General features: G+C 33.7%; 1 protein-coding gene across 2 annotated transcripts in view; it reads left to right on the top strand.

Moving 5' to 3' along the window:
• The window catches only part of LOC140448023 (chitooligosaccharidolytic beta-N-acetylglucosaminidase-like), a 68872-nt gene extending 45786 nt beyond the window's left edge, over positions 1-23086 (top strand). For both annotated transcript variants that reach the window (XM_072541064.1, XM_072541063.1), the window contains exons 4-9: positions 7224-7435; positions 7741-8062; positions 12110-12437; positions 15549-15766; positions 19271-19475; positions 22712-23086. In XM_072541064.1, coding sequence (XP_072397165.1) covers positions 7224-7435; positions 7741-8062; positions 12110-12437; positions 15549-15766; positions 19271-19475; positions 22712-22942 — 1516 coding nt within the window. In that variant the 3' untranslated portion in view covers positions 22943-23086. The remainder of the gene's footprint in view (positions 1-7223; positions 7436-7740; positions 8063-12109; positions 12438-15548; positions 15767-19270; positions 19476-22711) is intronic.

Genomic DNA, 23086 nt, shown 5'->3' with positions numbered 1-23086 from the left:
TTTGTCTACTCACACTAACGTTTCTCACCTCAAGATGAGACCTACGAGCTAGAGGAGCGGTGCAAAAGCGATTTCTCAATACTTTAGTGACAATGAAGCGGTCATCTCGAAGTGAAGTGCATCGTTTTCGGCTTTGACCTGGCCTGCAGTTGTACGATTGTCTCCCGAAATCGTCTGATAGTCTTGTACCGTAGTTCTGAGTACATCGAGTATACCAGCGAGATGACGTTGACTGTAACAGCATCAACTAAAGCTACTGCCCTAGCAGCATCAGTTAGAATGAGTGGCATTTTTAAAATCACAAACCATAAATAAGCACTAAAATTTTAACTCAAACAATATTCGCTCACAATGATATAAAATTACAATTTTAATTGTTAATTTTAATTACAAATTGTTCAAGAATTGTTATTAACACGGAAACAGATTTGCAACAATGTCGTACAACGACTATATGTAAAAAATCCTTCGATGACACAAATTTAGGAAACAAACTGTCACAGGTAATGTAAACAAAATAATAATAAAGGTGGTGGGGTTAATTTTGCTGGTGAGTTAAATTGTCTGTATTGATGAAAAACATGGCTAGTTGTTAAACTACCTAACTTTTGTATTATCCAACATAAGCGAATGAATCAAAAAACATAATGTTGTGAAAACATGAGGCTATAGTTAGGTTTTAATTTCAATATTTTATAAATGCTAGAATATTCCACAGGGTGATGCAAACTTTAAGAAAAAAAACACAGTTTAATTCGTACAGCCGATATACAATGAAAATTTTACCTGTTTAGCAACCATATTATTATAACAATATTGTCAAGGAATAAGGCTATAACATATTAAAAAAATCACTTAAATCGGACAACAGGTTTAGGAGATATAAGACATCAAAAATTACCCATTTTTAAGGTGGCCGGTTAATTATTTTGGCCCAGAGTGGAGTTACACTTAATGGTGGGTACACATATGCGAGCCGAACTGTTTGCGAACTGCTCGTGAACTGTTCGCGAAGAGTTCGTCGAAAATATGTTTATGTTCAGACTATCCAATACCCTAACTATCTAATAACAAACCAAGAATTAATTTACTTCGTTATTCTAAACATTTCGGTATTTTGTTTACATTATCTGTTATTAATTTCTCTCGCTACTTAGATAAGCCGCGCTCGTTCAGCAATTTTGTTTAACAGAATGATATCATCGCACACTTGGCAGAAACAATTTATAGACACAATTTATAGTTCAGCGAACATTCTTTGTGTTCGTCCCAAAAACCGACATGCTGTGGTTCCTGACGAGCAACGAACGAACAGCTCGCTAGCGGTTCGTCCCGTCGTACAAATTAACGAATATAGCGTTCACAAACGGTTCGCGAACAGTTCTGCTCGCATATGTGTACCCGCCTTAACACACTTGTTTTGGGAACCGCGAGCGTACGTGGTTAGTTTAAAGGTCGGTACACATATACGAGCCAAACGGTATGCATACGGTATGCGAACGCTATATTCGTTAATGTGTACGGCAGAAAAAACCGCTTGCGTACTGTTTCATCGTGACTCGTCTCGAACCAAATTGTTGCGGTTTATTCCACGACTTCAAAGGAAGCTCGTCTTTCAGTTTGGACGGCGCTTACTAGACGCAGCGAACATTTTTATTGTCTCATCAAATCGACATTGTGTGAATGACGTGTTCCTTCATAGAGAGACGTGAGAAAACAGTAAACTGATTATTGTACATATTTTTATTTTTCTTAAACAAGCAAAAACAGAAACATAAATCCCAAAATTACAGTACCCAAATTATAAATAAAATGAATCATTTCGCACATGTGTGTTCGTTGTTGGTTTGTCGCTTTCCATGGATCGAGATAAGTATGCGATCAGTACGATGTAGAATATTTTTCAAGGATCTGTACGCGTACGGTACGTATACCGTTTGGCTCGCATATGTGTAACCACCTTACACATGCGGGTACACATTTGCGAGCAGAACTGTTCGCGAACCGTTTGTGAACGCTATATTCGTTAATGTGTACGGCAGAAAAAACCGCTTGCGTACTGTTTCATCGTGACTCGTCGCGAACCAAATTGTTGCGGTTTATTTCACGACTTCAAAGGAAGCTCGGCTTTCAGTTTGGACGGCGCTTACTAGACGCAGCGAACATTTTTATTGTGTCATCAAATCGACATTGTGTGAATGACGTGTTCCTTCCTAGAGAGACGTGAGAAAACAGTAAACTGATTATTGTCATGGACGTATAAATAAAGATAAAATCTTTATTTATACGTCGATGATTACTGTACATAATTTTATTTTTGTTAAACAAGCAAAAACAGGAACATAAATCAGTACCCAAATTATAAATAAAATGAATCATTTCGCACATATGTGTTCGTTGTTGGTTTGTCGCTTTCCATGGATCGAGATAAGTATGCGATTAGTACGATGTAGAATATTTTTCAAGGATCTGTACGCGTACTGTACGTATACCGTTCGGCTCGCATATGTGTACCCACCTTTAAGACGACACAGACGAAATACAGACTAATACAACGAGGAATTCGCCAGCGATGTGTGCCATACCCTTTGTTGCTTAAAATATATATTCAGGTATATAGAGGTATATCTTCGGTAAGGCATTATAACATGCAAACAATGGTATAAAAATAAACAGAGCCTTAATTAAATTGGGCTTATTAGTCCTTAAATAAATACTATCGAAATGAAAATAACGAATATGACTTATTTCGTTTGTGAAAATTTTTAATATTAATCTTATTCGCACAATAAATGATAGCTTCAAATTATTGACTATTATTGATGGAACTGTTTGTAATTATTGTATCCGTTGTAATTTTATGGCCAACTAGGAAAAAACTAGTTTTTCGAAAAAGTAATAAGAGGCAAAAAATTTTTAAAAATAATGTGTTAAACTAATGATGCTACAAAATTCATTTGATTTGAACGTACTCAAAAGTTTGGTTAATTTAGGGCTGCATACCCCCCTTAAAATTTTTCTGTGCGCTTCGATTTTGTTGTTTCTTTTTTATGAAAAATGCTTTCAGAACAAGAAAGTAACGTGTCCATTTTTATTACAAAATCTCAAGTAGTTTAGGAGATAATGCAAAAAAACAATTTTTTATTTTGTAACTCCACAGGACTGTAACTTTTTTGTCTACACTTTTGTACTAAGGTAAGTTGGATTCAATCAATTTATTTTTGTGCCCGGTATGAGTGATTTAATTTATGACATACCTTTTTGAAACACCCTGTAGTTTACTACATTCTTTTACACCTCATACTACACTTTATCCAGCTATTTGACATTGTAGTACTTTACCTGTCAAATCAAAACTGAAAATTGAATTTAACAACTGACTAGTGTCTCCCAAAAAGCTTATAAAATCTTCAATATTTTAAGCTAAGTCTGAAATGTAACAAGATAAAAAAAAAACAAATAAAAAATCCCTAGAAAGTATTTTTATGTCTGCTGTCCCAGTTACGATTTATGTTAAATATGTGTATTGTCATGTTGGTATCATTTTACTTTTTTTTCTTCTTTGATATCGCCGCCATATCTGCGTTTTTGTCAGTTAATATTCAGAGTTCCTGCAGAATTTTTCACACATCTAAATATACATTTGCAATGTTTGCTAATATTTTATTTACAAGGTTTAAATATTTAAAATACTATAATAAATTATGAACTTTTATCTTTGCAGGGAAATAATTAGATTATCTTGAATATATTAATTTCTTATTATATTTGAAAAGGTCAAAGTCTTCGAGATCACGGTTAACTGCTGTTTTTTTATGTTTCTATTATAACGTATATTCTACGTAAACGCAGATGATCATCAAAAGTTTATTAGTTAAAGTAAATAAAAAAAGATGAGAAATATCTACGTCTAATAAAATACAACACACTTTATACTTTTTTTATTTCACCCCATTTATTTTAACAATATCTTCCTTCCGTTGGAACAATAAGTCCGACGTATGTCTAGTACATATTATACACACAACCAAATGGAATCATCTGATATTTCTTATTATTTTAAGCCAATTTAAAAAAACCAACCTAGAAAGTCAAATAATACTTATTTTAAAGCAATTTAATCACCAATACATAGAATTAAAGAAACACATAAATTCTTAAATAATATAATTGAAACTATTTCTTTTTTTTGAAGTCAATAACATACAAAATTTGAATGCACAAGAAATGATATTTAAATGGTTTTTATGTATTTATGTTTTTTGTAGTAGTCAGTATTATTCACCGTAGGTCTTGTATAAGCTCCATTTCGCGTGGGCATGCGTCAACAGTTTATTGCAGTGTGTTTTCTTTCTTCAAGAGCAGCTTGTACTAGCTGTACGGTGTTTTGTGGATTATCGGATGAGCAAACAAGCCACTACAGAATAGTGATATCTTCTGATTCAAGGAAGTCTGTAGTGACTCTCCTGGTTTCATCTGAAAAAAGCACATGTTGCCAGTTTCCAATGTTCCGGTTTTGTTATCAAAGACACCAATTTAGGCGATCAATCTTGTGCTGCCTGGTTAACTCGGGAACCCGTAACTGTCTACTGCTGTTAGTGCTGTATAGTACTTGGACAAGAAGTCTTCATCTTACCGTTTCAACTAAAACAATTACACCTGTACGTTGAAAAAGCTGCTTTTGGAGTTGCAGGTGAGAAATTGTTGGATTTGTTGTAACTATTTGGACAATAAAACGATCGTAACTAGCCGTTGTTACTTTTTGGCGACTTTATTTCAGTCTATTTTCACGTATTCGTATACGTAGCATAGGTTTTTGATACAACGCACAGTGTTATGCCTACCACTGCAGCTATGTTCCTTTGAGACATTCCTTGCTCCACAAGACAAAAATCAAATTTTAGCTTTTGAAAGCGAAAGTTGGTTTATTAATTTTCATTCAATTTACAACTAAAACAAAAAATCTGTCCGTACTGGGCTGTGTCATCTGATTGTTTTATTGGTTTGTTTATTTTTAATAAAACCTTTTTCTCCCCAACAGACATCTGTCTTTTGTCTTTATCTTTATATTTGTCTTTGAAGAATTTCCAAGTTAGAATTACTGGCTGTACCATAATTGTATACATCCGGGTTTTATTTATTACAGATTTGTAGATTAGCGTTTTGTTTTTTGTTGTTAACTGCGATTTTCTCTCAATCATAAAGTAGAGTTTAGGTGCGTTCAGTTCAATTTGTTTTTTTTTTATTAATTTATGCTTCTGCCAAGCCAGTCTTCTATCCAAATATATACCTATAGAAATAACTATTTAAATAAACTAGAAGACATGTTTCCCATTTTTGAATTTTGTTTTGATTCGTTTGCAAGTTTTGTGGTGCTTTTTGCTGCTTTATATGTGACGCCAGAACAGCCGTGTGAGGATCATATGTGACAGCTGTGGTTAACTCTAGTAGTTGATAAGTTGGCAGTAAGTAACAAATATAAAACAGGGCAAATAACGCTGCCTTGGGGAATACCAGACTTAACTTAACTAGCTCGAACCGGGCTTCATGCTGTTTAATTACAGGTTAATGATCGGACAATGGTAAGATTTCAAGATAAGATAATAATGGAGGAAAAATTGTTCTTAAGTTTATATAGTTTCCTTGATGAAAAATGAAAATAGATCTTATGAGGTGTTTCGAGGAATCTTTGTATTTGATTAGCTGCCTTTTTTATACGTAATCGTAGGGTTTATAAACACTTTTTAAATATTCTGCAAATGCAGTTGCCTTTTTCCTATTATGTGTAGTTCAGAGTCCAGAGTCCAGAGTTGTCTCTTATCTGGGATATTTATTACGGAAGCTGCGTAATTTTTCGTGTTCCACGTCAGATAGAAGAACTGTTGCTTCTGTAAATGTTGTTTAAGTAGCTAGATAATAATAAATTTTACACTCAATACCTGATACCAACTTTAACACATATTCGATGTCAAAAATGGGAAACCTACTAATAAAACTCGTACGGAAACAAAGACAACAATTCATAGGAAAAGGATGCAGAAAAAGAAGCAATTCCTAAAAACAAGATATTCAAATAACACAGAGGTGCTCAGAAAAATAATAAAAAAATCAATCCATCAATAAGAAATTATTTGGGCATTGTCCATTATATTTTAATTTTGTAGTGCACGTGACTGAATCTGTATTCTGGCAACGTCGCCATAATTCAGGTGGTATGACAGGTGCTCTTCTAAGGTACCTCTCAGTCGTTCACTTTCATAAACTTCAAAACAATAAAAGTAAAGTATTAATCGAAACATTTCAAGAATAGCTACATCATAATCTGAAACAAGATATACTAACAACTACACAAGGTGACAATCAAGTTTGGTTCTTCGAGCCGGATTCTTAAGAATCAATTATATAAAACAATGAAAAAGAAACAAAATATTAATACAAAAGAAAAAATAGAATTGTCTAAATTTAACACTAGAATAAATTGTTTATTTACTGTGTCTTTTTCTAAAGCCAAAATACACAAATATCTCAAGGAACGGATTATATTTTTTGATATTGTTTTTATTTCTGTCACTTGCGAGACTCCATCCTTTCCAGAGGATAAACGTAGAATTCTTTCCATTGGCCACATGCCTGGAGGTTGTTGATCATTTTTTATTAATACCTATATACCAACAGTAAGCGGAGTAGCCTGGCTTTGCGATTTATATTGGAAGCGTAGCTGTGAAATGTATTCTTCTATGAATCTTTTTTAAAATTGTTGATATAATTGTTGAATTGATTGAAGTTTGGACAGCTTGGTTTGCGAAACTTCTAATACGTCCGGTTCAGAAAGAAATTTTCTAATTTGCCGTCCAATTACAATGGTATGTTTAAAAATTATTACCAAAAATACTTATGGTACAGCTCATTTGCATTTTATGTTGTATTATATTCGAAGTTTTTTCGACAGTAACAAGGCATGTGTCACGCTTCACCCGCATATTATACCCCTGGCTTCACCCAAGATAATAGTCTTATTTAAGCTGCCTTGGTTCTGAAGAAGCCAAGAGGCGATCCTTTAGAATCGACCAGAGATCTGACCTAGAGATGCTTTCGCCGTAGATAGGGATCGAATCTAAGCTTTCTTCGTGTTAGACATACATTCCACTATTTCAGCTATCTGACCCGCATGTAATTAATTATTAACACGGTTTATTATATTTGTTAATTCGTACTTTTTTTAGAAACATAGTTTTTTATTTCAATGGACCAGTAAATACGATGGGCCATCTAAATAAATTCACACACTATTTCGAAGAACAGCTAAAAAAAGAAGAACCGTTTTCCTGTGAAGACAATTTATATGATCTCAAAGTATATTTAACCCCTATAAATGATGATTTAAGTTTAGACTTACACACTGATGAATCGTATACCATAAAAATGGATTACAAAGGTAAGATTTAATTAAGTATGTAAATAACAACTCTATTGTCCTTAATTAAAAGATGCATGAATACCAATCTTCAATTTTATATTAGACAATTAAACACCGACAACTTTTGGCACTCGTCGTAATGATTCTTTCTTATTTTTCTCTAAACTTTTTGAAGTATTACTTTAAATATTTTTTAACAATGTTTAAAATTATTTTTTTACACCCTACATCTGTAAACTTTTCCAATTTTTTTTTGTTACTAAAACTTGTTTTTATTTATATTTATTTGGACGCATACATACTACATTTAAGTGTATTTTAAGGTAACGACCTCTACGCCAATATTACGGCACCGACGGTGTTTGGAGTAAGGCATGGTATAGAAACATTACTGCAATTGCTGATACCTATAAATGAGGACGGCACGAAATGTTTAGTTACCGTAAACAATCTTGTACTAACTGACAAACCCAAATTTCATCACAGAGGCCTCTTAATCGATACTGCCAGAAATTATTTAAGCATTAATAGTATCAAAAAACAGCTGGAAGGCATGGCTGCTTCTAAACTCAATGTCTTACACTGGCATGTAACTGATACACAGAGCTTTCCATTAGTTTCGCCTAGGTTGCCCAATATGACGAGGTAAGCCATTTAACATAATTCCAATTATTTGCTCATTTGCTTTATTTAATTTTGATTAATTTAAATGTTTTAACACACAGGCCAAATTTTAAATCATATACGTCTGTAAACATATAGAAGTCGTTTAAAAAGTTTACTTACCAAGGTTTTTAAAGCATATTTGTTAAGGTTGTAAGATTAATTAAATATATCTATGAATTTTATATGTAATGAATATACAGAGGCAAAATACGTGAAATCAGATCTTAACTGTCTTTTCTTATAGTTCTATTTACTCTTTATGAGTACAAGAAATCAGATTACCAATGATTCTTGCGTAGATGAGTAAATATATTGTAAAAAACAATTTTTAGATTCCCAATGTCTTTCTTTTCATCTCGTCTTTTCATCATCACGTCATTCGTCTCATCTTTTCATCGTCAGTTTTGCCTTGTAATTTATGGAAAGCACATATTAAAGCAAACATCTGATGTTTGGTTTCGTAAACCACGAAAGCTTCGGATTTTTACTTTCTGGTTTTATTCTCAGATGTCGCTGTGGCGTCTTTATTTCAGTTATTTTATTACTGCTTCTCTTGACGGAAAAGATTTAATTACACTTTTAGACCTTCTGTGCCAGTCTCTCTGATGAATGCTGGTACGATAAAATACATATAAGAGAACATACAGAGGCACTATACTTGAAATCATATCTTAACTGTCTTTTCTTGTGGTAGAATTAAACGGAAATTTGTTCAACAAATTAGGATGGCGATATTGCTACCATTTAGAGCGTACTAAGTCTTTTAATTACTTCCAATCCGAAGGACCACCCACTGGCGTGAGAAATACGAACACAAGCAGTTCAAACAATACTTAGTTTAATAATTGAATGTTACTACAACTAAGTTAATATCTAGCCAAAGTTTTAGCGCAAGTTCTTTATTGAAATAGCCTCGATCACTGTCTATACACTGGTCCACGACACACTTCAAACACAAGCACTGATACAGATTACACTGTAACGATAACTACAATGCGCGAGATAAAACTCTAAAAACAAGAAGCGACCAGCTCAGCTGGAATACAATTTGATACTGATTACGTGATAGTCTAAAAACTCTTAAACCAAAAATCCGTCGAATTATATCGAATTCGAAACTAAAAACTAACTAATATGCGAGCGACCAACTAAGCTGGGGTACAATATTATACTGACTTAAAATTCCGATTTTCAATACCTGACTTCAATCGAGACTTATAAATCAAATTTGGGAATTTAAGACTTTTACCTGTACCTATTAGTCCATTCTTTTACGGTTTTTGCTCCACACTTTAAAGAACCGCTTCGATTGACATGAAATTTGAAATGTAAATAGAAAACATGTCAAAGAAAAAAATTTATAGTGTCCATGTGCACTTTTACCCCAGGGTTGAGTGCTCTACCAGCATTGGGTTTGTTTCAAATAAAAAATATAGCTGAGATAATTTAAAAAATAAGTTTTTTAACACTTTTTGTGGAGAATGAACCATCCTCCCAGAAACAATGCTTGAAGTGACCGGCGATTTTGAATGTCAGCTACGGGCGCGAAATCAATTTTAAATAAAATTTGTATAAAATAAAATAAAGTCAACTCGACGGTAAAAATTCTATTTCTTTGATCAGAGTGTGCTATTGATAAAAACCAAAATGAGTTTTAAAGGCGAAGAGTGCGGCTTTTGTACTCAATTTTTGTATTTTACCAAAACTCCGAACCTCGTGCACTTTTACAAATTGTAAACAATTACCAAAGCGCCATTAAACCAGTAAGAAGCCTACTAGAACCCAGATTTTTCTGAGTATATTTATGCATACCTACGCCGTTACATATACGGTACGGGCCCTGCTGTAGAACATGCTAATGTGGTATATGTTACGGCGTGGGCACTGAAAGTGTTTAAATATGAATATTGTGAATATTACGAACCAGATTTGGATGATACAATTTTCGACAGGCTGAAGAGTCTGTGGAAGAGTTAGTGACGCCAAATGCGCTAGAAGTGTTCAACGAACTGCCTTCTTCTTCTGTGAACATCAGTTCCACAGGAAAAAAATCGGTAAAAAGGAAATACAATGATTTCGATTTCAAAATTGGATTCGCTGAGACCTGTGACGACAAATCACAGTGCGTAATTTGCGGCAAAGTGTTGCCAAACTGTTCAATGTTTCCAGCTAAAATGCGTCATCATCTGTAAAAGGTGCATCCAGAATGTAATGATTTCTTGAGAAGGAAGCACGGCGAACTGATACATGCCCAAAAAACTATAACCTACCATTCAAAACAGTTAACGAAAATGCTTTGATGGCATCCAACTTAGTCAGTTAACGTGTTGCTCAAGCAGGTGAGCGGAAGCTCATAAAGCCGTGCGTCAAGGACATAATTGAATGTATGTTGGACGATAAAGCCAAGAAACTAGTGAGCACGGTACCTTTGTCAAATAATACAATCTCGCGCCGCATCGTGACTTGGCAGAGGATGTGAAAGCTACCTTACTTTTTCGAATAAAATCTACCTAGTTTTCACTACACATAGATGACTCAACAGATGTAGCTGGATTGGCAATTTTAATAGCATTTGTGCGGTTCCAGCATTTGAAATTTTTAATTTAATAGAAAGCTTTTTCATAGGGGATAACTACGTCAATGGGTACACAAACAGCTCGAAGGCGATGACTGGAAGAACGTCGGCCGTCATTTCAAGAATAAAGGAAAAAGCCAAGGAATGCCATCAGCAATCACTGTATCCTCCACCGCCATAGCCTCGCTGTAAAAAAAATTACTTAAAAGTAGTCTTGGACGAAACCGTGAAGATAATTAATTTTATCAAATCACGAGCACTGAACACAAGGCTGTTTAAAGTGATGTGCGATGAAATGGGCAATATACATTTGTCTTTACTTCTTCATACGGAAGTAAGGTGGCTTTCTCGCAACAAATGTTTAGTAAGGTTCTTTGAAATGAGAGCTGAAATTAGAACCTTCCTAATTGACAGCAATTTTGTCTTGGGTGATCGATTGTGTAACAAGCATTGGTTAATTAATTGGCATATTTAACAAATATTTTTAACAAGGCCAATGAAGTTGGTCTCTCATTTCAGGAAAAGACAATAACTCTCTTTCACGCCAATGCAGTTATCTCAAATTCAATCGGATTTTACTAAAATTTGCAAATCAAGGCAACCTCATTCTTCACATTAAAATGAAGACATTACGTTTTTTAAAATTTTAGAAATAGGATCTGTGTGTTCATTTTATTTGTTTTTTGTTATTTGTAATTAAGTTTCTTATGTTTTCGCTTGAAAAAAAAAATGAAATAAATTGAATAGAAAATGTAATGGTTAATACCACATCCCTTTCCCTCACCCTCCAACTCCTACATAGTGCTCCTCGACCAAAGAACGTCAAATGCTGCAGTAGGATTTAAAAAAATTTGAAAGTTTGATTTAAAAAGCTTACAAGAGGGATCCTTCCGCCTTCAGTGTAGAATTAAGGTTAGCGCCTTTTTAGCCAGTCCGGGCCTGTTTTTGACCATATTTTTTATTTTTATGTTTTTATCAGCTAATCATTTATTTAAAATGTATTTTTAGTTTCCAGAAATAAACTCATCCGTTAAAAAAAGGCGAAAAGCTCGGGTTCGTTCGGAAAAATGTCCCCATGGGATTTTTTTGCATGATCACTTTCATGAGATACTCCAAAATAAGGTTCAAGAGGTCGCCCAAGCGCAAAGTTGTTCAAATTATTTTAAACAATTTTTTTTTAAACAAATTGTAAAAATTAATTTTCGGTCTGGACAATTTTTGTTTAAATTTTTTGGGCCATTCTGAACAATTGAAACAAAACAGGACCGTGTTAGCTTGGCGTATATTGGACAATAATTACAAAAGACCAACACATGTTTTCATTAATGGAACAAAAATCAATAATCGCTTATTAATTACATTAGTGTTCAAAACATAAATATTATGAATAATTTTATTGTGATAGATGGATGATAAAATAATTGTAAATCTCATCACTTGTTTTCTTATAGATTTGGAGCATATAGCACCAAGAAAGTTTACACACCAGAAAATGTTAAAGATATTATTGATTTCGCAGAAACTAGAGGAATACGAGTTCTTGTCGAAATAGACGGTCCATCTCATGCAGGCATGGGGTGGCAATGGGGTTACAGTGCCGGTTTGGGATATTTAGCAATATGCGTGAATAAGCAGCCATGGAGATCTTTTTGTATTCAACCTCCATGTGGACAGTTGAATCCTTCTAATCCAAAACTCTATGATGTTTTGACTGAATTATATAAAGATATTGTAGATGTCACCCCAGATAGACATATGTTCCATATGGGAGGTGACGAGGTAGGTAAAATATATTTATTTAAAATTATTGTATTATATTTGATATAACATACGTAAAAAACATACAGATAAACTTAAAATATGTTAATATAAATGGAATAGACAGGATTCGTGCCATCAGGACATGTGCGTCGCTTCGATTCGAGTCTATTTCATCATAGGCAGAGCACGGCTATCGTAACATAGTGGTAAAAACGTATGTTTTTATTAAATAGGTACCTGAATTTTAAAACTGGTAAAATTTCATTGTTTGGAAGAGTGATTTCATCGTTTAACCGCCGAATATCCTCAAATTTAAATGTACACAGCGACCCTCGACAACTGCCCGTTCGATTTGAGTTTTCTTCACAGAAGAAATCATAGAATTAGTACATTTATTTGTGCTTCTCTATAGCAGACTTTACCACGAGCTGCCTTACAGTGTAGCCGATTCTTGTTCATAAGTAGCAGTTATTGTCATATAATCCTGAATTCTTCGACACAGCGATTATAACCGTCATAAAAATACAAAAAAAATGATTTTTTTCAATAGTAAAAATTGAGTACACAAGTGTAATGAAATAAATTTTATTTACAAGTTGCGTTTCGTTGCATATTTAAGTTTATAAACTAAAAATCGATATTTTACATTTCATTCCCAATCCTTTGCAAACAATTGGCAACTTTGTACTTTGTAAAGAAAAGCAACGGTAACATTACCGCATGTGCGGAAGCAAGAAACGTTTATTTACATAAGCGGTTCTGGCGGGAGTGCATGTGAGGCATTGTGTGATTATATTTTGTGTTCTTGAAGTATGTGGCGATAAAACGAGTGTTTTAACAGAGTTGTCCCAAGAAGAGAAGTTATCAAGGTATTTTAAGCAGAAAAATGGCATCAAATGTTAGTCAAACGGTCGACATTTATTTGTAGAAATTTAACAAACGTATGTACATTGGAAAATAGAACAAAAATAAAGGACAAAAAAAGGTAAAACTACAGGTAGAAAAAATATTGTTTTGGATGGCGACACAAGAAATTTTATACGTCGAAAAATTCATTCATTTTGTTTTCGGAGTGAAATTCCAACACTGAAAAAAATTTCTCAAGAGCTCGAAAACGATGACTTTTTTTGGCATAGGCATTTGCCATTCAGCCAGTCACAACTTTTTTAAGTTCTTCCCAAAGAAAAGACAAGAAAATAATTATCATAATGCATATTTGGTTATGAGAAGACCTACAGATTGTAGGGGTTAGAAGATGGAGGGAAATTGCCAGGAATCGACAGGAGTGGCCACTTCTTTGTGAGCAGGCCAAGATCCACAACGGATTGTCGAGCCACTTATGATGATGATGATATTTGGTTATGAGTAAAGGAGCAAACATGGTTACTCGCTTCTCGTCCAGGGACCCATTAAGACATTAAATTAAAACATAAACTAGAACGATCTTGCCCAAGATATCTCGTAGTGTATCAATCAGCACTACGTTCGAAATGAACTTTAGATATGTAAAACGCAACAGAAAAAGTATGTTATTAGAAAAAAATGAAATTATTGTATAGAGAAGTAAATATTTAACATACGTAAAATTTGCAGCACTGAATTGAAAATATATTATTTGGATGAAACCTGGATTAACAAAGGTCATACAATTGAAACAGTTTGGCAAGATTTAAATTTCAGAAGTAAATGCGAAGCATTTACAGAAGGCTGATCTACAGAATTAAAAGCTCCGTTAGGAAAAGGACGGCATTTAATCATCACCCATTTGGGAAGTGATACAGGGTTCCTTGATAATTGTTTGCTTCAATTTTAGTTGTTAAGAAAAACGGAAGATTATCATGAAGAAATGACCGAAGTTTTCAAGCGGTGGTTTAAGAGAATCTTAACAAAATTAAAGCCTGGGTCTGTGGTTGTTATGGACAGTGCGCCATATCATAGTCGCAGACCAGAACAAATACCGACGACGGTATGGCGGAAAGGTAGAATTCAAGAATGGTTTACAGAAAAGGGGATTGCATACGAAGAATCAACGTTGTGATCAATCAATGATCAAAATTCAGCTACTTAACATTGCGTAGTTAAGGAAAATTAAATATCTTAAATATGCTGTGGATGAAACTGCAAAATATTATGATGTCAAAGTTCTTTAAGAACTATTAAGAAATTTCCGATTCAAGCAATACTCTTGGTAAACACTTATTTAAAAAAAAAATAGCGCACCAAAAGACCTACCTCTGTGATGGTTTGGTGAAATTGTCTTAAAATTTAATTAAAAAAAATGTGTTTAACCCTGTAAGGTCGGATAACGTCAATAGAAGTTTTAGCGTAACTTCTGCGACAACCGGGTAGCACTTTGCTGGTGTCATTCTGTATTTTTAGGGGAATGTAGAAAATAAGTTACAAAATATTTATTCATATGTTTAATTTACTGACGTTTCTATCTCTATACCAGAGACCGTTTTCAAATATACAAATGATAGTTATATTTATTTTTCTATAGCTTTTTGCTTGTGGCATTCTAAATTTTAGGGAGAATGTTGGAAATAGGCCACAATATATATATATATATATATATATATATATATATATATATATATATATATATATATATATATATATATATATTTACTTGTTTAATTTACTGACGTTTTGATCTCTATTCCAGAGATATATAATAATAAATAAATAAAATAAATATAACTATCATTTATCTATATATTTGAAAACGGTCTGTTTATATAGAGATCAAAACGTCGGTAAAAACAAATATATTGTGGCCTATTTCGAACAAATAATATTTAAAAAACATAATATAATTAACTTTGCGTTGATCTTTGAGGAACAGAACAATATCGATTTGATTTAAAATACTTTAACGTAGTCACAGAATATTGCTTTATAAAGAATATTCTTTGGCAATATACTGTGACATAGTCATAATGCTGAAATTAACTAAAAAAATTAAATAATTCTATTCAAATCAACAGCTGTCTGGTTTGTTTATACCACTTTTAGTAGTTTAAAATTATTCCGCCAGAGGTCAGATACTTTGTTTTCAATCGCGAATAGGGAAAGTGTCTACAAACGTTTTTCAAAAAGACTACATCTAGTAAATTTTATTTATTCTAGGTTTACATTCCATGTTGGAATTCCACCCCAGAAATTCTAAAATATTTAAAAGGTAAACCGTTAACGGAAGAAACTTACCTAGACCTTTGGTCTGAATTCCAACAAAAAAATTTGGCGGCATTTGATAAGGCAATTGGACATAATAAAACTTTCATAGTTGTTTGGACCAGTAGCTTAACTGATTCGAAAGTTATCCAAAAGTATTTGCCAAAGGAGAGGTAATGTATTTCTCTGAAATCATGTTCTTGTGAGATCTTCAATTTTATTTACTATTATATGGGAATGATTGTTGATATAAACTGCATTTTTGTTGATATAAAACACAGTTTAGTTAGTATTAGGTACTCTCTCCTCAGATGAAATATCACTTAGTATGTGTCCTATATTGTCTTCTGATTTCTTGTGAATACAGGTCCGTTTTTCAAGAATAATAATTTAAAATTATGAATAATAGTTTTCCACTTGATAAAATTGTAATACCTAGATATGTACGGCGGGCGTAATTTCGGCCGGTAATCCCTTGGCCTACCTGCATAAATCAAGGGGTACCATTTATGACAGGGGTAATTTCGGCCGAGGGGTTGATGTTTACGATGAGATTAAAATATTGGTAATTACGCTTCATAGTTTCTGTAAAATATTAATTGTGTATTTATTTGGAAATACCTAATCCTGTGTACCTGTCGGAAATACCTTTAATTTACTTATCTCTTTATTCTAATAACTATGTTGTACCTACTTAAGATTATTCCTTTAAATGTATAAAATTCACAAATAACAGGTATAAAATTATTATAGCTAGCTATTTACCATCCATGGACTGGAAAATGGGCATTATGTTCCTCTTTTGTATTGTCTGTTGCCCAATAAGACCAGTGACACATATATGAGACTTTTTCTGTTGGTAAAATCTAAAATTTTTGAACTTTATAATATTGTTTTTGAACCGAAGGAGGTATTTGTGGATTTTGAAATCGCAATTCATAACGCATTAAAAGTTGTCTTTCCCAAAACCAAACTAAATGGTTGTAGATTCCACTTGCACCAGGCGTGGTATAGGAAAATACAATCATTAGGGTTAACCCAAATGTATAAAGATAAAAACTGCGAGGAAAGCAAATGGCTTACTCATACTTTTGGGCTAACTTATTTAGACCCCTCTGAAGTTGAAGATTGTTTCATATTTGATCTCATGTCATACAAACCGGACCATAAACTTATAGATAAATACGCAGACTATTTATTAGAAAACTACATAGCGCCAGAATCTCATTTTCCACCAAATATATGGGCATATGAAAACCCATCAATTAAAAGAACCACAAATGCCTGCGAATCATTCCATTCGCACTTTAATTCTAGTTTTTATTCAAGTCACCCTTCTATATTTATTTTTATAGAAAAATTAAAAGATTGTCAGATCGATGCATATTTAAAAATAAAAAATTTAAATATTCCAGCAAAAATTAAAGACAAACAAGTAAAAAACAAACTAAAATTTATCGAAAACATGGTAAATATGCTTCGATCTGACAATATTTCTAGAATTAATTTCGTTAAATCTGTATCACATCAAAACGTTTTTTAAAAATTTATAGTTTACTTAATTTATAGAAATAAGTTGATGTAATAATTTTATTGAAATAAAGAAATATTTTAATATAAAGCATTCTGTTATTTTATTTGATTTGCGGCCGAAAATACCTATGAGATAAGGAAGCAACTTAAAACCTCCGGCCGAATTTACCTACCGGCTTTTAGTACCTCCTCTTTTTCCGGCCGAAATTACGTCCGCCCGATATGTATACCTACCATTTTTCCAAGAATAAATAAAAGATAAATAATAAATTTATTCCAAGAATAAATAAAAATAATAATGGACACAAAAAATTATCTCATAAACACTGAAACTTTGTTTCAAATGTTAATTCAAGCAAGTGATAGTGGCATAGTTACTGTAATATTTATTGACGTAAATGTTTTGATTTTGTGAGTTGTCATCAGTTGTCAATTGTAATTTTTACTTTTGAATATTAAATTATGGCTCACCTAAATGAAACGCGGAGATAAAAAAAGAACACAGAACGAGAAATGCAATTTATTCAACGCAAAATATCGAGACAAACTCATCAGCCAATCAACAGTAAGTAAAATAGTCCGAAAATTTGGAGAAACTGGGCACGTTAAACATATTCCAAACGCTGGGTGTCCTAAAATTGAACACAATGTCAAATTTGATATTTTATTAAATGTACATAACAATCCTCACAGTAGTTCAACACAAATGGGTGAATATGCTGTAGTTTGACAACGATCGGTTTTAGTAATTAAAAAAAATACCATCCCTACAAAATTCAACTACATCAGGAATTAAACGACGACGATCCCGATCGCCGGCTTCAATTTTCTGAAATTATGCAGGATTTATGTATCCGCAATCCCCATTTTATCAATCAAATCCTTTTTTTCGATGAAGCCACATTTTTTATACATGATACCGTAAATCGTCAAAATTGCAGATATTGGAATCAAGAAAACCCACATTGGATGACTGAGTCACACACGCAATATCCCCAGAAAGTAAATATATGGGCAGGGATCATTAATGACAGAATCATTGGCACTTTTTTTTTGAAGAAAATCTAACAGAACGTTATTTAACTTTTTTGAGAAATCAAACTTATAACTGTCCTTGCTAACATGTATCCAAATGCGAATAATCCAAATTTACCTAGTGAAAATATCTGGTTTCAACAAGATGGAGCCCCTTTGCATTACGTACGTGAAGTACGTCAATTTTTAAATCATTGCTTTCCCAGGAGGTGGATCGGAAGACGAGGTTTTATAGAGTGGCTAGAAAGGTTGCCAGATCTAACACTTCTAGACCTTTTCTTGTGGAGTTACATAAAATTAAAAGTTTATGTCAATAGACCCCAAAATTTACAGGACTTGAAAGATAGAATTAGGCATGAAATGAGTCTAATTACTCCAGAAGTCATCCGCTATGTTCTTGATAAATGTGTCCGTAGGTTCACATATTGTCAAGAAACATTTAATTTAAAATAATTATTATGCATAATTTGGTTACTTTAAAGTACATTATTAATTAAATCATTAGTTGTAATTTAGTTGAATTTAAATTAAAAAAAATTGTTTTTGTATCGTTAAAAAAATATTTTAGTTAAAAATGTAATGTCGTTAAATAGAGAATTAAATTCTCGTTTAAATGAAGTGTCGCATTATACCGATTTCTGTTTAAAAAAATTACCGATTACGTCACTACACATACACCGGTGACATCATCCCTTAACAAAACATAACATAACCTTAAAATATGAACATTTATAGTAAATATCTTAATCATTCGATATTCTTACCTTACAAATTAACGAACAACATTTAATACCAATGGCACACAATGAATGTTCATAACCAAAAGTCGTTATTTATTCTTCAAACAATTAAAAACCAATGTTTTCAACTTCGTATGGGACAAATACACACAAATTAGAAATACTTGGAAAACGTTTTTAAATCTCCGCCCATTGCGCCCATTGTGATGTTAGAGCTTAGGCAGTCCATTAGAGTGTTATTTTAAACTCATAAAAATTGAATTATGCTTTATAATAATTATTTTACATTCCCCATTTTTGTGCTTTAATCAGTATAGTTTTTTAAGATAAAAGTAGAAATAAAATAAAATAAATTATAACGCATTTTAGGTACATTATTCAAACTTGGATACCAGAAAGTCAAAATAATCTGATAACGGAACTTGCAAATCTTGGATATCAAATTATTATATCAACTAAGGACAAGTGGTACCTTGACCACGGTTTTTGGGGCACGACGGAGTATCATAAATGGAAATCCGTTTACAATAATCGAATGTATGATAAATATGTCAAAGGTATTTTAGGTGGGGAGGTGAGTAAAACAATTATCTTTATTATTATAAAACTTGTGTGTTTTTGTGCCTCTCAAATTTTTTAAATATATTTTTGGAGTAAACCACAACAATTGTAAATTAAATTATTTATTTTGACTTCCACATTGGAAGAGATTATTAAATACACTATATTTTTAAGAAAGATATAGAAATAAAATCATGGGCTCATTTAGAGGCATTTTTTAAATAAATATTGGTCTCATGGGCCACCTTGCATGAAAACAAAAGACGAAAATTTTGGTGCAATGCTCATAGTTCGTCAGAGATTAAAAAAAGAGATTCTTAGGTAGAGTGTAAGGAAGTGGTGAAGCATCTAAAAGGTCGGGCTTGCTCAATATGTGTGTGTGCACAAGAAAATAGTTTAAAGTTGACAATATTCTATGACTATTAAAAGCAGTATTATGTGTTAGAATGATAAAAAAATCCTCTTAAATTACAAGAAGAATCAAGGACAAAACCATTTGAGTTTTTTTTCCAACTATGTATTTAGTATGGAAGCAGAATATAATGCGGTTTAGTGTCGCATATTACGTTTGGATTATTTGTTAGATGTAATAAGCATCTGATGGGTTTTAATTTTAAAAAATAATCAGCATTAGATAATTAAGGTTAAAAAATAATGACGAAGTATAATCTTCCCAGCATTAGTATCTGCGCTATCTTAACTGTCCAAAATAAGATAGGACTGTCCTCTGATCCAAATTGAGTGGTGCACTGAATTGGAATACCTTAGGAAGATAGCAAGAACAGCTTTTAATAGAGCAAAACGCACCAAACTCAAAGAGAATTGGGATTCTTATCAATCAAATCCCAGAGTTTAAAAAAGTCTGCAGACAAAGACAAAGAGCTGCTTGGAGAACCTTCTCTGAGGAAATCGAAGATTTTCCGCAGGCTTCCAGGCTACAAAAAGCGCTCTCAAAGGACCCACATGGGCATGTCAGCATATTAACGAAGGAAGATGGAAACAAAACTTCCAAACTTTGCAAGAGTGCTGAGATCCTGATGAAAACACACTTTCCCGGTTCTAGTGTCTGAACAGCACAAAACTGGATGGAAAAAGCAATCATACCCTCAATAAACGACTGGCATCTCGCCAAAACAATGATGGAAATTAATGAGGAAGAGGTAAAATGGGCCATATTGTGCTTCACTTCTTTCAAATCACCAGGGCCTGACGGCATATATCCAGCCCTACTACGGTGGGAACTGGATATCCTTCTGCCAGACCTCGTGGAAATATTCAGAGCCTCTTAGATATATTCCTAGGAAGTGGAGAGAGGTGTGGTCTTCATACCAAAACCAGGTAGGATGGACTACACCCTACCAGGGCTTTCCGACCAATTACTCTAACATCCGTTCTGTTGAAAACGATGGAAAGGCTATGCGAGGGGTTCATAAGGGATGAAGTTCTGATTCATAACCCACTTCACCCAAATCATCATGCATATACTTCGGAAAGATCTACCGATTCTGCACTGCATCATGTAGTGGGAAGAATTGAAAGATCGCTGGATAATAAAGAATCCACCCCAGGGTATATTCATAGACATTGAGGGAGCGTTTGAATAAACCACATTCCCAACCATCACCCAACAGCTCAACGTCAGGAATGTTCCCCTGGCCATAGAGAATGGATATTCAGTATGCTCTATGGGTGTCCATAGGGAGGTGTGCTATCACCACTCCTCTGTAACATAGTTCTAGATACCCTGGTTTGCCAACTCAGCAGCAATGGTTTCTACACAATAGGCCAAGCAGACGATATTGCTATCCTGCAAAGCCCTAAGTTTTAGAACACACTATGTGAGAGATTACAAGTTGCTCTCCGACTAATAGAAACATGGTGCAAAGAACACTTACTATCTATAAATCCTAAGAAAACAGAGATGATCCTATTTACTAGGAAAAGAAGAATCACGGGCTTAATACCTCCAAGGATTCTAAATTACTCTCTAAATTTTTCTGACGAGGTGAAGTACCTTGGTATTACCCTTGACAGGAAGTTAACATGAAACTCACACGTAGATGGTAGAGCTAAAAGAGCATATATTGCCTATGAGCAGTGTCGACGAACAGTCGGACGCACCTGGGGCCTTTTGCACAGTGTGATCGCCTGGTTCTACACTGCTGTCATTGGGCCAATGCTAACACTTACGGAGCTATTGCTTGGGTACCAAAAGTGCTACAGGCAACAGCAATTAACAAACTAAACCATATTCAGCGGATGGCTTGCATAAATATAACAGGTGCCATGAAAACAACACTAACTGCTGCAATGGAGTTAATCATTGGCATCACGCCTCTAGATATATATGTCAAAGAGGTGGCGCTAGTGGCAATGATGCGATTGCGCTCAGCTGGTGCAAACCTTGATGTAGGAATGGGACAATTGAGTACTCGTTTCTGGCGGGGAGAGATGGATGCGCTATCTCTGCTACAGGCAGGCTGCGACTCAATTGAACCAAAGTTTGTCTTTGACAAACAGTAGGTAAGTAACAGTAAGACAGTATAGGGAGACAAACGTGGCACATGCCTATTGCATATACACCGATGGCTCCAAAATGAAAGAAGGCTCAGGATTCGGGATATACTCCAGATCACTGAACCTAAAAATAAAGTGAGATATGGGCAAAAATGCCAGCGTAGTTTAGACAGAACTGGCTGGTATCTCCATAACCGCAAAAGAGATAACCCAAAAAGGTATAGTAGGGAAAACTATAACGATCTGCATATATAGCAGACAAGCGCTACTAACCTTGAATAGACCACGTGTCCCATCAGGGTTAGTAATGGAGTGTCACGAGTCACTAATTTAAGCTTCGGATGGTAATACCATCATCCTGAGGTGGGTTAAAGGACACAATAGGAATAAAGGCAACCGTATTGCTGACCAATTGGCTAGGAAGATAGGAGTGTCCTCTGATCTAAATTGAGGCACAAAAAATAAATTTATCTCGTAGAGTCTACGACATAGACTGAAGTGCGCGTTAGACTGTGCAATTAGTGAAAAATTGTTAGGTTTATAACAGTTAATCGGCCTATTTAAATAATATAAATGAATATATTGTTAAATATATTTTTGTTTATAAATAATCTTATCAAGAAAATTGTATAATTCAAACCGCATTTATATATTTTCTAACCACCACTAATAATCATGGTTGATGTGCTATACTTTTGCCCACTAAAAATCTATTGATATTCTCTTTTTTAGGTCTGTATGTGGGGAGAGTTGGTAGACGACAACAATATAGACAGCAAAATATGGCCTCGAGCAGCTGCCGCAGCTGAGAGATTATGGACTTACCCTAGCACTGATGCCACTTCTGCCCAATATAGATTTTTCTCCCAGAGGGAGCGTTTAATCAAAAGAGGAATATCCTCTGAAGCTGTTATGCCAAAATGGTGTGTTGAGAACGAAGGAGAATGTAGTACATATTTATAAACTAGAAATATGTGTGCCATTTTATTAAAAGACTAATCGTTGCTTAATTTGTGTCAATGTAAATAGTGTATAGTGAATTTCACGATAAAAAAATGAATTAGTTTAATATTATAGTGAATTATAAAATAAAATATGTTAAATTAA

Source organism: Diabrotica undecimpunctata, chromosome 8 (assembly GCF_040954645.1).
Source record: "Diabrotica undecimpunctata isolate CICGRU chromosome 8, icDiaUnde3, whole genome shotgun sequence".
Taxonomy (NCBI): Eukaryota; Metazoa; Arthropoda; class Insecta; order Coleoptera; family Chrysomelidae; genus Diabrotica; species Diabrotica undecimpunctata.
The sequence above is the reverse complement of the archived record's forward strand: the minus strand, read 5'-3'. Positions and strand labels throughout refer to the sequence as shown.